The sequence below is a fragment of the Lagopus muta genome, chromosome 7, assembly GCF_023343835.1.
Source record: "Lagopus muta isolate bLagMut1 chromosome 7, bLagMut1 primary, whole genome shotgun sequence".
In the NCBI taxonomy this organism is placed as follows: domain Eukaryota; kingdom Metazoa; phylum Chordata; class Aves; order Galliformes; family Phasianidae; genus Lagopus; species Lagopus muta.
The window spans coordinates 32505639-32523299 of NC_064439.1; the positions used below are offsets into that span (position 1 = coordinate 32505639).

The 17661-nt window shown below is 40.5% G+C and overlaps 1 protein-coding gene across 3 annotated transcripts in view; it reads left to right on the forward strand.

The window, feature by feature from the left end:
• The window catches only part of TAX1BP1 (Tax1 binding protein 1), a 51119-nt gene extending 33702 nt beyond the window's left edge, over positions 1–17417 (forward strand). For 2 of the 3 annotated variants that reach the window (XM_048950717.1, XM_048950718.1), the window contains 8 exons: positions 81–171; positions 1313–1440; positions 2295–2420; positions 4359–4430; positions 7835–8009; positions 8361–8509; positions 15488–15573; positions 16248–17417. In XM_048950717.1, coding sequence (XP_048806674.1) covers positions 81–171; positions 1313–1440; positions 2295–2420; positions 4359–4430; positions 7835–8009; positions 8361–8509; positions 15488–15573; positions 16248–16449 — 1029 coding nt within the window. In that variant the 3' untranslated portion in view covers positions 16450–17417. The remainder of the gene's footprint in view (positions 1–80; positions 172–1312; positions 1441–2294; positions 2421–4358; positions 4431–7834; positions 8010–8360; positions 8510–15487; positions 15574–16247) is intronic. The other variant, XM_048950720.1, reaches the window with a different exon arrangement.
• Positions 17418–17661: the final 244 nt, after the last annotated feature.

Consider the following 17661-nt stretch of genomic DNA (forward strand, 5'->3'; position numbering starts at 1 on the left):
AGGTGGCAGTGGAAGAAATGTTACTTTGTGCTTTGGATTTCATTTAATAAAATACCAAAACAAAATTTCTTTTCACAAAGAAAATCGCGGGGAATCAGCAGAAACTGACAGAAGCATCTAATGTTGTGACAGCTGCCATCGTTACAGACAAAAAGTTGCCTGCATCTCCAGGTATCAACAGCTTAGATTTTATCTGCTTGTATCCGCCTGAAAGCGGTGTCTTTGAAGTAGTCTGTAAACATATTTCTAGTGTGAACGAGGTAAAGTTGTTCTGTCATAGTTAAAGGAAGGAAAGCTGAATGTGAAATGTGAAAACTCATCTAAAAAGCTGTTTGTTTTCTCGCCAAGGAATGGGATTCAGAAGTAATTCATTGCTTTTTTCAAAGCTGTTAATATTAACTGGGACTGGAATCTGATTGTTTAGCTTGATAGTTCATACAGAACTGATTTTGCCAACAGAGTTGAGTTAGGAAATAAGAAAACCATCCCACTCAAATTCTTGAATTATGTACAATAGCAAGCAAATTTTGCAGTTGTGTTACAGTGACTGTCCAGTGGAATACTGTGCTATAAAATCAAATCCACAGTAAAATTCTGGTTATTTGATGACAATGTTAAGTCTATGGAATGTTCTCATTATTTATAGGCTGTAGTAGTTTTATTAGAAAATGTTTAACTAAGTTATAATTTTTATGGTCTGAGTTCTTAGAAAACCAATCTTACACATAATAATGTGTAAGTACACATAATAGCTTATAACTGAGCCTAGTTTGTTATTCAGCTTAAAGTGAAAAATGCTGAGTAATTTTGTGCTTGATGCCTTAAAATTGACACACCTTGCTCTCTATGCTGACTGTAATTTGTAATTTCTGGTCAGTTTCATCCCATTTTCATTAAATACAAGTGTTTCCTAGAACAAGTAAGATTCCAGTAAGACCAGTTATGGTGCGTGATGGGATGAAGTAGATTGCTGAGACATTCCATGTTGTGGCAGAATAATAAAATAGCTAGTGCAGGATTGGAGTGAAAGCATTCTGATGTTTACTTTGTTGGGAGCTTGTGGGAGAGTTGCCTGGCTTTGATCTGTGTAGTAGGTATGTGTTTGTTTATGCTCCTCTTCAATAGGAGAGAGCGAGCTGAATACATGCTGATGTGACTGCTGTTTCACTGTCATGTGGCTAGTGATACATTTGTCTCCTTGGATGACGTGGAGCACTCTGTTCTTGATGCAGTGTCAGATTTGGCCTGTCATCTCTTTGATACAGACTTCATTTGTAGAACAAAGAACCCAATGTTTGTGTTTTTTCTTCAGTGTTCACAGTTAGCCCCATTTCATCTGATGTAGTTTCGGAATTCATGGTTAAGGAGCAAGTGCGTGAAATGAATAAAGAAATTGCTGAGAAAACAGAGAAGTATAAGAAATGCAAGCAAATGTTGGCAGTAAGTAAATGACTGATTTTGGAAAGCTGAACAGAGCTCTAGGTGCTAAACCTTAAAACCACAGAGGCTGCCCAGATGGCTTGCCTTGCTGCTTGTTTGTGTGATACTCCATGCTTAAGATAGAAGTGTTAATATGATAAAACACTTTCTTATTGAGTCAGCTCTCAATTACCTATTCATTTGCTTCTTGTTTGGAGATTAAAAAAATAACACTACAAAGTCAGAACAGTTAGATTTAAGGTTAGAATTAAAAACTTGGAATTTTAGTGTACTAATATGCTTTGTTTTCAAATGGCCATAGACTTTCACAAACTGTTGTGAACTCAGTGTACAATCCTAATTCTCTTACTTATCAAAGATAAGTACATCCAGGAGAGGATAACAGAACAATTGCCATGTAATTGTGCTCCCCATCCTGTCAGTAGAGAGCCTTCGTTAGCATCCAATAGAAGCTATTACTTCTATGGTGGGGACTGAGAAAAGCTTTGCCTTTGACTTTCTGGATGAAACATACTTAGGGTGATTGTAAAAGTTGCAAGGGGAAATTGAAAGGAGACACTTGAAAGGGTGGTGATGTATTGTGATATTGGGATTCTGTTTATGTGGAGAAACTTGTAACAGTGAAGCTAAGGACAAGTAGCAATACATTGAAAACTCAAGAAAAAATGTATATTGAATGCCATTTTCATAATATCCAGTGCTCAGAGCCACTGCAGTGTCACGCTTGATTCGCTGAAGACATTTGTAAATAGGTTAGTTCTAAGGGCATAGAGTTGCACAGTGCTGTTGCTTAAAGAAAAAATAAATATGAAAACAGTTATAAATGTTTCATGCTATGTTATGAACTGTTTCAGGCTGAGAAGATGAAATGCAGCGTTTATGCTGATGAACTAGCTAAACTGGAGCTGAAATGGAAAGAACAAGTGAAAATCAATGAGGGTATAAAATTACAGCTAGCAGCAATGGAGGATCAGTATAAAGTAAGTTACCAATTTTTTTGTTTGTTTGTTTTGTTATGACAGTGAATGATGTCCTGTTCTTAACTTACATGCTCATTTCTAACAGTTCAGTAGTTCAGTCTTAATGGAAATAAACATGAAATATATGTTTTGCTGTAAAAAGAAAATCCGTCTTGCTCTGTAGGAGCAGCACGTTCTTTTGGTGTTTATTTTAAAGTAAGGCAAAACTGTTAAGTAGTACACTTAGCAAATGGCTATCAGTCTTTTAATATTGTGAATTTGAAAGAAACTGTAACTAACTTTAATCTAGTATTACAGCAAAAAGTGGTGGAGTTCTGATTTCCTGTTGCTCACGATAATATTAGCAGGAATATTGGTTGGTGTATTTGTCTAAAATCTTGTTACTGAATGCTGCATGACCATTGTAGTAACATGTAATGCATTTTACTTTGAGTTAACAAGGGAGATTGAAGAAGAGCAATGTATTATTTTTAAAATCATTTTGGGAGAATTACTTAAATTTAGGGGATTTCAGCTGTAATTGTAGTGTAGTGATGTAACTGACATGCACCAGAAATTCAAGCATAGTGAGCAGCTTTATCTTACCCACAGCCTTAATCTTGGAGGTTGTGCTTATTAGCACGTATGTTCCACTGGCTTCTTGGGTAAACAAGGGAAACATAAGAGCGACCCATTTTCCCCAGACCAGGTTTTAGGCTTCTGCTCAGTCTTATGGTAATTGTTAGTTCTGTTGATAGGGTAGGTATGCTCTGTGTGGCCCAATGAAGGAGGCTGGAAGTGAACTGTGGCTGTATTATTTCTGGTAGGAGCCCCATCTCATTAGGAATTGCAACACCTATTCATTACAGAATGCTAAATTAATCTACAGCTCATTTCAGCATTATGAAGGCTGTGCTATCCCTGTGTGATTTTAAACACTCTTTTAAAGCTCTAATTTGCTATATAAAATGCATGACTCTTCCCAAGCTATTCAATTTTGTTAATTAACAGCAATCACTTGCCACACGTAATGTAATGAAAAATGAGTTTAGTTATTTATTTTGTACTTAGCAGCAGGAGTAATGAATAATTGGTTCTGAATTTGAAAACATTTTGACTGCAATTGAAAAATGTATTATTGTGAGTATGGGTGTAAGGATGGAAGAAAAAGCTTTTCATTGCAGACAGCAGATTTCTCTGTCTTTGAACTCAACCAAGGAAAAGAATTTCAGAACAGGAAAAAAAAAAAAAAAAAGATACTTAACTGTATGAAGCATTGAGGTTATATGCCAGAGAAATTAGTGGAGAGATGCTCTGCAAGTAACCTGATCCAAATAGAAAGGCGCTCTGTAGAGAAAGGCTGTTTAAATAATAATTTGGAAGGCTGTAGAAATTGAGAAGCACGTCTGCATTTCTCTACTCCCAGGTCACCCAACAGACATGCAGTAGGTGTTTGTGAAACAAATTCAGCCTCTCTGAGGTGCTGGGGGGGTTTTGGTTCTCTTGGTTGTTTTGTGGGACGTGCGGGATGGAGAGAAGTAAATGAAAGAAATAACCAAAGTTCTTCTGTGTGGATTCCTTAGAAATAGTGTGGTGAGGCTTGCATGTGTGCAGCTGTTTCTGGGCAGCCGTGTCCCTCTTCACCATAAGTGTCACTGGTGTTTCTCCTCTTGGTTACCTGGTATTTCATCTTTCCACAACTGTTTCCTGTAAATGACAGCAGAAGGCTGCCATCATCCTGCTGCTATCCAGTAGATAAACTTACGGAGAATGTTTGGTTTTGATTATTTGTAGCAGTGCTGTATGTTTCATGTGAATACTGTAGGCAAGATCTCTTCCATCTGAAAGATGAACTGAAGTCACTGCATGCCGTATTTGCACCATGTAGCATGCAGGATTAACCTGCATCTGTATGTTCACTAATTCAAGAACTGTAAATCAAAACTGATTTTCACACAGGTTCAACTGGCTGAAAAGGAGAGACGAATCAAGGAACTGGCATCACAGCTGGAGCTCTTCACCACTGAGAAGGTATCGTCACTACTGCTGTAACATCTTGTAAACTGGGAGCCACAGGGCTCTTTGAGGAAATGTTAATTTCACTTAATTTCACTAAAATCACTGTTAATTGAGAATTTGTTTGCTGTCTAACGAATCATTTCCATATTTGAATGTCTTGCCAGAATTAAGTGGAATTTTGAATGGCAAGCTCTGATAATAATAGTGATTCTAAAAGGGAAAAAAGTAAGCTGATTCTTATCCTCTAAAGGAAGGATCAGTCAACAGAAATTGGAGGAATTTCATTTCCTTGCAAGAGCAACTCTGATATCAGGAGTTGCTGGCTGTCAGGCAGCACAATTAGTAAATCTTATTCCCTTTGGAATTTTGGCATAAGATGTGAATAGAACATGCCTATCTTGACAGTTTATTTTTTCCACCACTGGTTAGGGTTATTTCTGCTTTTATCCAGTCATGTCCTATAACCAGAGATGCACACATTTCAGCAGTAAAATTGCTGCATTTTTCATGACGTGTGCACACAACCAAATCCGTTTGACATCTGCAGTTCTCTTGTTGACCACTTGTACTAATAAGAGCAGTTTGACATATGTGACAGCAGTGACTTTGGTAAAATACAGCTGAAAACATATCTTTATAAGGAAAGAATGATACATGAGCAGCACTGTGCTTTTTGAATGTGTGATAGAAAGTGAATGGCTGCTTTCAGGAGTTCAGTGTCTCCTCAAATTCAATATCTTTACTGTTAAGCCAGGAACGTTGATGAAGTGCCAATGCTGGAAGTACCTTGCAGTGACAGATGAGCAGAACTGTTTTACTGAGAAGTAAATGATGTCTTCATTACATTCTGATAATGCTGAGTGATACTGTGGGAAAATTAGAATTGTTCAGATTGTTTCTTTTTTTGCATAGGATGTGGTTTTAAGTATGGACAGATGCATATTAAAAGCAGGATTTTGCATTCTGATACATTATAATTAATTTCAGATTAAGATGTTTTCTAAAATTCCAGAACTCCAAGTAGTTGGCATTTAAACTCTTCCTTTTTAAACAGTGATGTAATTTTTAGTACTTTTTTTCTCATGTTTTCCTAATTCAAAAGAAAGTAAATTCTGAGTTCCAATTAATCTGTTTTAGCTGGAGGGAGTAATTTTAAACACCGTGCATAAGGAGAGCAACTGTAATAATAATGTATGGAGCTTATAAAACCTTGGAACTTTGTCTACTGAATTTATAGATATTTACATTACGAAGAAGAGTCAGAGTGCCTTGCTAGACTGGAATCATGTTTTAAAAGGTTCAGCACAGAATAGTAAACAGCTTTTCAATTTATGCTCCATTATCAGTGTTTGTTTATAAATGCCACCAAACACAGCATGCTAGAAATGTTCATTTGCTGTCTCTTCAAACCTATAAAATTACTTGGTTCCTATTTTATTTACATACTTACAGACTTTGATTTTGATTCGGTCTCTGCCCTGGTTGTCCAACTTCTGGCTAAGGCTTTCTTACAGCACCTTTTTACAGTCACTTTGATCTCCATTCTGTTTTAATCTTATGTGATGCTAAAATTGAAGTTTTAATGCCACTCCTTCTCATTCTAAACTGCTTCCATATTGTACGAGAAATTGATTTTAAAAAGGAAAGTCTTGATTTCAGTGATAATTAATTGTTCCTGCTTTGTATTGAGTAAAGGTTAATTATTTAGATTTTATATGCTCACTAAAATTTTAAGATGCAATCCTAACCATTTAACCTTGGCCACTTCAATCATATACACAACATAGTCAGTAAATCTAATATAAATCAGCACATCAAGGTTAGTTTTATATCATATCTACATGAGGAGACTTTTCTTGGAGGTTGTTGCACAGAAAATGTGCTGTTGTGCATTGCAGTGTTTTCCAAAGTAACATAAAAGTAATGAGAAGTATTGTGCTTACAGTAAGCTCTCTAACAAAAGGTAGTTTTCTGGAAGCTGCCTTACTATTTGTAGACAGCGTTTTCCTCCTCCTTCCTCTCCTTCCTGTTTGGAAAAGGCTTTATATTGCTGCTGTTGGAGTCTGAGCCTTCTGGGTCTGAAATCTCAGAGTGCTTACTTTTACTAATATATACTACATTATACTATATGTGTAATTTCCATCTTTCTTTTGTTTCAGTTTTTCTAGTTGCAGAGTAATTACTGAAACCTGAAGTTGCATTTTTTTTATCCTCTGGTATTTGGGCTAATGCTTGCTTGTCGTTGGGTTGCTCCTTCCAGTAACTGAGGCATTTCACTTCTTGTGTGGTTAAATATGTATCTGAAGTCTTAGACTTAATTTCAGTTTGAAGTTTTTTGGGGAAGACATGCTTCTGTGTGAGAAGTTGGTGTTAACTTTGAAAGGAGAACCCAAAAACCAATGCTTCAACAAAAGTGGGGAAAAAAAATATCTGGGAAACATCTGTTCTAAAAATCCTTGGTTTTATTTTTCTGACATCTCAGAATATTTGCTCGGTTCTGATTTGTAAATGGTGTTTTCTCTCTGCTTATTCTTGACCTGTCAAACCCATTTTATTAAATGGAAGGAAGAGGGGATTTCCTTTGGAAGAATTACAGCCAATGGACTGGCCACACTTAAGTCACTTTAGCTACTGTCTTTTTACATATATATTGACTTGCAGTTTTAGTGGTATGTAATTCACATAAATCCTTTAGTGGTTCATAATAACTGTTATCTGTGTGGCTCATATGTAACAACTCATGTATATGCAAGCAAGGGTAACTCTAAGAAAGCTCTGTTGCACAAAAACAGTTCCAAGTTCTCTGCTGCTTTCTTTCCATGTGTGTGCATGTGAAAGACACTGAGCAAAAACTTGTTCTGACATTCTTTCATTTCCAATTGAAAGTGACAGCCTTGAGCTCTACTAAGTGAATATGAAGTTACACTTCACGTAGGTGAGCATTTTGCTCTCAGTTATCAGAGAGGATCCAGTGCAACACATTTGGTAGTTCCTAACACCTGCCACGTAAGGGCTTGTAGGGAATTATATCCAGCAAATCCATATCTCCTTCACTTATTAAAACGATGCATTCTTAACTTCCCTAATTGCACATATTTGTCCCTGTTACTTCAACTCATCCTTTGCTACTTAATGGCTTTTTCTTTGTTCTGAGGATGCAGATTCTTCATGAAATATTTGGCAGCACTGTGTATGCAATTCATATTAACAGACAGCAGATCAGAAACATTCTTTAAATTATCTGTGTTTTCTTTGCTCAAATGTTACATTTGACATTAGGTCAAGATGAAATGAGAGTCTGAAGATGAGCGGATGTGGGGTTTTTTGTTCCAAATTTGAAAAGTTCATTTAAAAAAACCTCATCTTTTGCCTAAACCTCTGTGGAGTAATTATGTTTTAAACTTTGTGTTGTTTAGGAACTTGGCAAGACAGCAGGAAATCAAGCTGGGAGGATGATGGAAGGACAGATTTCACAGCCGACACTACATTTTCGCAACCCATACTCAGAGGAGAATGGACCAGTTCCTGCAGTGCCAAGTAGACTACCAGTGCTGCAGTATGGAAACCCTTATGCAATTCAGGAAAGAAGAGGTAAGTGACTGTATGTACACACATATAGATATATATATTTTTTTTCCGCGTATTTTCTCTCCCACCATTTCAAAAGCAATGCTGCATTTGTTTGGTGTAGCTTAAGAACAGCCTCAGTACTGATGCACAGTGCTTTTATTTGTTGACTTTGTTAATGAGAATCATTAAATGCCTTTGTTTTGTTAGAGAATCATTAAGTTAAGCGAAATTTTACAGCCATCTTTTGAAAAAGTCGATTTCTGTTTTTTCATACCTTATCTAAAGCAAAAACATTTGAAAGCCTTGATCTGGGGTGTAAGGTGGCACGCCTGTAAAAATTGAACGAGGATCAATTAATTAATTTTTCTTCAGATGGAGCAGATGGTGCCTTTAATCCTGATGAGATCCAAAGACCGCCTGCTAGGACTTCCTTTTGGGAGCTGGAAGATGATGTAGTGTGTAGTCAGCCTTCACGCAATCTCAGTCGGCCTGATGGCTTAGAGGATCCTGAGGATAGCAATGTGAGTGATCTACATGATCTTTAATTTTCCTTCTTTGTCATCTGTTATGTGTCATTTTCCTTGCTGTGATTACTACTGAGCGTTGGAGTTGCACATAGGTTTTCAGTATCGGATTTCAGTATGGGATTGATTTGTTTTTATTTGCTTCCTTGTTTGTAGGCAGGAAGTAGGGTTTTATTTGTTCTGATCCAACTTAAAGTATTCTGATACCAGTAGTTTCAGTTAAATACTGAAAGAAAATGTCTGTAGTATCAGATATCTCATCCCTGCATATAAACCTATTCTTTTATTAATCTGCATTTGTTCCATTTTGATTTTTTAGCTGTTAAGCATATATTTGGAAGAGCTAATTGATGACTAAAGCTGATTAAACAGACGGTGACAGATTCTCACTGATGTCTTTTTCATGGCTTTGTATGTTTGAGGTGGAAACTGGTTAGCTTTGCTTTCTAAATCACTTAACTTTCACACCGTACCTCTATAAAACATAGTTATAGTAAATTGGCTTCTGTAATAAGCTGGACCAGATGGCTTCATTTGAACAGGAGCAGACTTATTACCCTTTCCAGTTCTAAGTATTCTTGCACCTTCAAAAATATTAAACAAGAAATACTCTTCTGCCAAGTATTTTGCTCTTTGCAAGTACAGTGGTATCATGACCTGTTTCTCATTTAGTCTACTTTGCCACATTTAATTGCTATTAACCTTTGCGGAAACCGATCAGTGTTCAGACAGGCATGATTTTAGCCCTGGTGCTCAGCACCTATAATGGAGAAAAATGTATTTCTGCCTCCTACCTTTTGCCCCCGGTGTCCATTACTGTGAATAATTAGAAAAACTGTCAGAACTCCTGCAGCCTGCTTGAGATCTCGAATGTGAGCTTAATACAGTTGCCCACCTTTTCTCCACATCCTGCGTATTTAATCTGATCGTTCTTGACGTAGATACTACATGTGACAAGCTCTTCTCTCCTTTAGTCACCTGCTTCAGTTTAATTAGCAGGGTGTTCTTTCTGATCTATGTGCTTTGCCCTCTTGCAAACCCAAGAGAAACAGTGCTATAGTCTTGTGCTCATTTGCTGACACAGCTTAGATTTTCGTAATGAGATGGAATATAGCAGGCTTAAATAAAGTTCAGCTCGCAAAAAGGTGTCTCGAAATCAAGTAATTTACATCTTTATTTTTGACTTTCAAATGAGAATCAATTACTTGCTGCCAACCCCCCTAAGTTAGGCTATAGGTGTAGAGTGTACAATTTGATATGGAAATAAGGAGTCTCAAAAATCTTTTATAGAGTTTGAATGTGGAACTTAGATATCAATAACCAGGGAAAGCGTCCATTCATGTGGGTAATTCATTATGAAAGAGAGCTTGTTGTTTCTGCAGAGGAAACAGCAAATACAAGATGATAAATGTGAAGTTTAGTTTGTTTACTTTTTGTGCAGTTTGTTCTGAACACATGTAATTCTGTGCATTCTAAACGAGATACAGAACTTCTTGTTGGAAGATGCTTTCTTTTGGAAAGGAACCACTGGTAGTTGCTGCATTGGAAGTGTTACCATTGTGTAGGCTTGTTGTCTTCCCCTGCGTGCTCCTAAGCTGCACATTATATTAGGTTAAGAAATTGAGGGTATTGTACTCACTTTCACTACTTCGTAGTTTGTTTTTGTAGTATCTGATGTATGATGGTGGAAATGTCTAAAATATTTGTGTAAGATGAGAGATCTTCTAGACCCTGGGCCAGTACATACCTGGAAGAGTAAAGTAGAGGCTGTCAGCACGCAGCTGTAAATGGACTTATCAAATGTCACTAAAATTGTTTCCTTCTGTTTGTAAAACAAGGTGGGAGAAGTGTGTGCTTGTGTAAGTAAAGCTTTGCCAGTTTGTCATCCAGAATGAAGAACCAAAATGGGACCTCATTTCCTTTCATGTAACCCACCTCACCTAAGGAATAGCTCAGCAAGCTGTGAGGCAGTCTGTCACCTGTGGTAGTTGCTGCTTACATTTCTGTGCAGTTGAGTAGCATTGTAAACAGGAATCTGGGTGGCAGAGGAGAAAGGCTGAATGTTTCTTCACAGTTTCTTCTGACAAGGGATTAGATAGTCACAGTGAGCTATAGGTCACGTCTCGGCAGCTGTACTGCCTCGGGCCATTGCAGCAGTGATTTCTGAGAAGGATAAACTGGCCTGTTAGTCATCCCAGAAAAGCACATACGCTGATTTTGTGTGGAGTAGTTGGCTTGCCCCAAGAACCTGCCATCACCAAATTTCCATTTTGCTTATGCTTTGTGGTTGAACAAATTGTAATTACTTGGAGGAGGTACGTACAGGAGAGATCCATAATTTAAAACAAAAGGTGTTTCTCTGAAACTCACACTTTAGTATGAGATGTAGACTTGATTACAGTTGGCACTAAGCCCAGAATTTCTGTCCCAAGACTTAAAGAAGGCTGTTACTCACAGCAAACCTGTAGGGTGTGGGGCCTACGTTTGGCAGCCTGGTCAAGCTGTTTGTTGGGCTGAATTCACAATGCTCTGTCTTTGAGCCCAAAAACCCCACTGTGCTTTCATCAGCCTGATCATAGCTGCCATTTATTGTCGCTGCCTGATAATAGACATGAAAAGATGAGTTGGTGTCCATGCAGATGTCCACATACCTCATGGAGACCAGGCTGCTTGCGGAGATGTAGAGGGTTTGATGTATGGTGCTCGTGCAGAGCTGAGTCACTGGAAGAAAATCGTGTGTGCCCTTCTTTGGTGGACAGAGCAGGGGAACCAGCAGTGTGGCTGTTCTTTGATTGCTTGAAGCTTGAGATGGTCTTTGCTTTGCTTTCTGTCCTGTGCTAAAGTTCCCTGGAGCTTGGAGATGGAAACTGCGCAGCTCTGTGGGTTTTGTACTGCACCACAGGGCTGACTGCTGGCTTCTGCTGGGCACTCTGGGGCTTTTGATTGCAGTCATTAAAGCAGTAGGTGTTACACGAGACTAAAACGGTCAGAGTTGGTAAGACTAGGTGAGTCGTGCTCGTGTTGGGCTGTTACGCCTACTTGCCCTTCTTCCTCCTTCAGTGGCAAACAAACTCCCTTGTTACCAAGCTTTATGGCGTGTAATTGTGTGGGTAAGCGTTGCGTGGTAATGCTGTATTTATCTTCATGATTCATACAGCCTGTTGAACTCACTGTGGCAGTTTTAAGAGTAAAAGTTACGATCCAGTGATAATAGTGAAGTTATGTTGTTAAAGGCAGCTCTTCACAATTCATTAACCTTGGTATCCAAATTTCTGGATTTGGAAGGCCTGGTATTTTTTTTTAAGCTGCATAACCGCAGGGCCAGCTCCTTGGTGCATCACATCAGCCTCTTGAATGAGGATGGAGGCTACGTATCAGCCATGTCACATCACTGCCAGCTCTGCACAGGTCTTGGGGCTCCTGGTGTCCCTGGTCGCCTCTGAGGCGAAGCAGGCTGCTGCTGGGCCCAGGCTTAAGGCAGAGTCATGTCTCTCTTGGAGTATGAAGGATGGGCTTCTGCCCAAGTAAACTGGGGTGACTGAACTTAGGGCTCTGGGGGGGGTAAGCTGATGCCTGTTCTTAAAATACAGCACTGACACAGCTGTCGTGGCCTGGCCTCCCAGCCTGCGTAGGTAGCTCTGCTTGTAAAGCAACTTCAGGTAGCTTCCTCAGCAAGGCGTTAGGGCTTTCACGGGGTGGTTTGTTACTGTGGGAAAGTGGATGATTTTGAAAGTGCTTTTCAACCTGGCATAATTTATATGAATAAGGGCAGCATCACTGCTATTCTTGCATAGCATAGCAGAGGAGACAGACTCTGTATTTTAGCAGATACCTCACCTGCCATGTCCAGTACTGTCACTTTGCATGGTGCGCAGGTCAGGAGCTATGGTAAGGAACACACAGGATGATTTTTATCATTAATTGGTGGGGCCTTGGGACACGCCCCACAAAATCAATCTGACATGAAAAAAGCCTTTTCTAAACTATTATTAATGTAAGCTTTGTTGGTTCTGAAGCAGTCTGTTCTTGCTGACACAGCTAACGTACATGGGTGGAGGGCAGTGGCAATCACAGTCATAGAATATCCGGAGTTGGAAGGAGCCTGTGAGGATTATTAAACCTAAATCACAGAATCATAGAATGGCCCAGGTTGCAAAGGACTGCAGTGGTCATGTAGTTTCAACCCCCCTGCTGTGTTCAGACCCAACTTACGCCAACCAGCAGACCAGGCTGCCCAGAGCCACATCCAGCCTGGCCTTGAAAGTCTCCAGGGACGTGGCATCCACAGCCTCCTTGGGCAGCCTGTTCCAGTGCGTCATCAACGTGTGGCTCTGCACAGGACCGCCCAAAAATCAGACTGTATGACTGAGAGCCCAAATGCTCCTTGAACTCTGGCAAGTTCAGTGCTGTGCCTGCTGCCCTGAGGAGCCTGCTGCTGTGCTCAGCTACCTTCTGGTGAAACCTTTTCCTGACACCCAACCTGCCCCGCCTCTGATGCAGCCCCATGCTGTTCTCTTGGTTCCTGTTGCGGTCACCAGAGACAGACTGCTTTCACTGGAGCACTGTATGGTACAAACATATTTCATTTGCTACTCAATATGTTTTTGTCCTTGACTAATGCATGAAGGCAGAGAGGCTTTATTTTGCAGCAGAGGAAGCAAAAGTTTTTGTGGTAGTCTAATGTAGGTATGGAAAATGAATAAGTTCAGGGATGATCAGTTCTGCATTCTGTTACGGTTGAGCATCCGGGTCAGGGATTTCTTTGAGATCCAAAGACCTTCTCCAAAAGTTGTGCTTTGTTGTATGCCTCAGTAATTTTGAATGGAAATGTGTATCATCCTATCAATACCCAGTAGCATTCAGTACTGGTAAACCCTGATTCCTGAGATGAATAACCCTTCATAAAGCAAACTGCCCATACTGCTGTCAGCAGGTCACTGTCTTAGACAGCGCGCAGCTCAGAGGCTGGAGGCTGAAGAGCCCTTTCTGCACAGCAGGTCCTTGTCCAGCCAAGTGCTGATAAGTGCTAACAAACTCTGCCTTCTGCTTGGGGAGCAGCTGAGTGAGCAGCAGCCAGAGATGATAAAGCCTTTTCTAGAGGACTTAAATGTTAATTAGACCTGCCTGTGTAATGAAACTTTCTTTCTTGAAAGATGCAGATTCATTTTCTCAGATAAGTCCTGGTTGGTGTGCAGGCTGCTGTTCAGCAACCTGTCCTGTTTTTGGCACCGTGTTAGCTGTAGTGTTGGTGTACTGGAGTGCTTGAAATACTTTTCCTCCTGTAACACATACATCCTACCTCTTCCGTGACAAAAGGAACAAATAATATTTTAAAACGCATGTGCCTTTTTTTACTGCAGGTGCAAAGCAAGCGAGTTAGACAGGAAAATTTGTTTGTTGCTAGCATCTGTCACAGCAAGCCCCACTAGCTGCCTAATGGAAATGTTAAATGGCTGAAGCTGAACAGCTGCTGTCAGGAGAAAAATACTGAGGGAACCTTCCTGTCCTGCCCTACTTCCAGTATTTCTTCCTAAGGACAAACGATGTTGGCCTGGAAGGAAGTGAAATATGCTGGACTGTACCCCTGTTATCTGCATAAAACATACTGCATGGATATGGCCCCACATTTGAAGGCCTAAACTAAATAATTGGCAATTCTTGCATCTTTGAAATGAACAAGGCGATGATTTAGGAGCTGGAGTTGCAAAGCTCTTGCTGTATTCACCTGTTTTCCCACCTCAACATGGGTGGGTGCTGTGCTGTGTTACCTCATTGCAGAGCAGAACCACAGTGCTGTGACAGGGAGCCTCAGAAGCAGTCCCTGTAGGGATTCCTCATCTTTCTGCTCAGCGTTTCCAGGGAGAAACACCTTTCTGTTCCTGTGAGCAGTGAGGGGCAGCTGCAATTTCTCTGGAGGCCGCCGGCCTTCCCAGCTTGATAGAAGCCTGAGTCCATCACAGAATGGTCCTCAGCAGTAGCAGCCGTGTGTGCTGCCAGAGCTGGGCAGGGGACACGCCTGGCTGCTGGCGGCTGTGCAGAGCACTCGGAGCTGGCTGTCGGGAGGAGGTGTGGGCATCTGCATCAGTGGCCTCTGCCCTTCTGGAATTTTAAATTGGTGGATTTTAAAAGCTTGCCTCGACGTTCTGTTGTGTGGAATTGATTTTTGAGCTGTAGCTCCCTTGTTGAAGTGCTATGACAGTCAGAAGCATGGTGCATCATTTGGGTGAGCACATGTTTTCTGTGCTGCCTTACCCCACAGAGAGAGGACTTGTATCAGTGGCAGGTTTGAGTAGCACAGCTTGTTGCTATACATATGTGGTCAGGTGGTGTCTGTTCAGCTTTTTCTGTTCATTAACCTCTTTTGTACACTGCATAAAACCTGTGCTGCTGAGATAAGAATCATAGAATTGCTCAGATTGGAAAAGACCTTCAAGATCATCAATTCCAATCACAACCTAACCAAACTACCCTAACTAACAGCCTTCTGCTCACTCATGTCCCTGAGCACCACATCCAGAGGTTTTTAAACACATCCAGGGATGGTGACTCAACCACCTCCCTGGGGAGCCTATTCCAGTGCTGAACAACCCTTTCTGTAAGAAAATTTTCCCTGATATTTCCTAAATTTACCCTGGCACAACTTGAGGCCATTTCCCCTCGTTCTGTCACCAGTGAGAAGAGACCAACCTGCTCTCAACTGTAATTGCCTTTCAGGTACTGGAAGAAAGCAATAAGGTCTCCCCTCAGCCTCCTCTTCCCCAGACTGAACAGCCCCAGTTCCTTCAGTCTCTCCTCGCAGGCCATATTCTCCAAGCCCTTCACAAGCCTTGCTGCCCTTCTTTGGTCCTGCTCCACCACCTCAGTGTCCTTTCTGTACTGAGCTTCAGTCACATTCTTTCTGGATAGCAAAGAGATGCATTTAGAAAAGTAACTCTCTTTATTGGGTATTTAAAATGCCACTGTTTTTTTTACCAGGATGATGACAACACTGTACCTTCTGCTCCTGATCCTCCGAGCCTCCTTCTGCATGAACGTGGGACGGGTTTTTGCTTTGATTCCAGGTAAACATTTATTTTTTTACTGGTTTTCAATGGGATGGATAGGTTTCTGTAAAGCTAGAATCCTTTCCTTGGTTTGGGGGAGCGGGGATGGAAAGGGGAGGAGAAACGTCTTTAAGCATTTTCAGTTGGTGTTTGGTTTGCAGTTAACTATGAAGAGAAGTGCCTGGGTGGACTGTTTGTGTTATACCTGATTTTGACTGAACGTCAAATGTCATTTGATAAATGAACGAATAACTTCTGGGTTTTCTTTCCCCTCTCTTTCCAACCCAATTGTGAACCTAAGTTTAGAGCTTTTATAAAGTGCTATGTTTGCTAAGAACAAGCATTTATGAGCAGAGAGAGTGGTTTCCCATGAAACCGCCTGGCCATTAAGGCAGCCAGTGGGTTTGTATTCAGTGGTAGCTGGAATCATGTCAGAATGATGTAACTTCTAAAATGCCGAGTTGGTTCTTTTGGAATTCCTGTGTAAAGCTACATGGCTGCATCAAACACCTTCAGTCAGATGCTTTAATTAAGCATGCAGTACCGCCCAGGTGCTGTCTGTCACACACAGCTTGGTAGCAAAGCTGGTGACATCGGTGGCAGCAGATCCTACTTCTGACTCCTGCTTTGCAATAACAGATTAAATGACTGTTTCCTGCTTTTTGTTTCTCCCTCTCCGCCTCCCGACGAAGCTTTGACGTGCACAAGAAATGCCCTCTTTGCGATGTGATGTTTCCACCCAACTACGATCAGAGCAAGTTCGAGGAGCACGTGGAGAGCCACTGGAAGGTGTGCCCCATGTGCAGTGAGCAGTTCCCGCCTGACTACAGCCAGCAGGGCTTCGAGAGGCACGTCCAGACGCACTTTGACCAGAATGTTTTAAACTTCGATTAAATACTTCTGTTTTGCAGTGTAGCTTAAAGGTAAACTACCTTGAGTAGTCTACCGATGGAAAACAAATAGCACATCTTTCCTCCAACAGTGCAAATCTCTGAGTAAAGCTAGTGTACTCTAATGGGAGCCGTGACAAGTCTGGCTGTGAGCTGCTATTTGGGTTATCTTCTCTCTACCTAACGTGATACTAAAACAAACAAACAAAAAACCCCTTGTTGTGTATGTAGTTATTTATTCCCCTACTTAGTGGCAGTTGTGAAGGATGTGGGAATGACAGCCTCAGAAAAGAGCCCACCTTCATGCTGTTCTTCAGCTGTGTAGAAAACCACCAGAGCACCTATGGCTCTCTTCTCTGTGATATCTGAGGTGTGATTAAAATGTAATACACAGGTGCTTTTCCTAGTGGAGTCATGCACTCTCTTTCAGTATCAGTTAAATCAGAAATTGAAATAACAAAGCCGACAAAAGTAGAGTTTTCTAGAACCTTTCTGCAGTGTAGCTGTATGTACTGTGAGATTACATGCCGGCAACGGAAGCAAGGGTGAGTACTTCAGTTTTACACGTGGAATGTTTGCCTTAAAGCATAACATACTTCATGTAACGTTATTCCTTAAGGCAGTATTTTTGAGTTGAAAGACAAGGCTGTGCTTAAATGCCTGGAAATGAATTGTTTAAGTCATTAACCATTATGTTGCAACTGCATTCAGTAGAAAACGTTATATTTTCACAACAGTGAATTGTGTTTGTTTTGGCTTTTAAAACCTTTTAACTTTATGTATTTCTTTCTAGTAAATATAAATGTGTGTATAGCTAAACATTTTATATTTACTTAACTGTATTAAGTAAAATTGCTATTCACTTGTTGTACAGTAGTCTTATTACATTAAAAGTAAAGCTACTCATGGACTCTGTGGTCCTGTTTTCCTGCTGCTTGTTTTGAAATAAAGCAGAGTTCAGGTATTGCATCATTCTGGCATGCGATGTTGATTCTGTTCTGTATGACAACGGAACTGCTGCTCAGAGAGAGGAATTAGAGGTTCAGAGTAACTCCTGTGCTGTGCAGTTACCTTCCATGAGCTTGCGCAGTACTCAGGGCAGGGTTCAGTAGAGGCTGCATTGCTCCTCTGCATTCCCTTTTGTCTTTATCTTTAAACTCGGGGATTCCTGTTGGCCTAAAGCAGAGCACAGACAGACTGAAAGAATGGTCTGTAA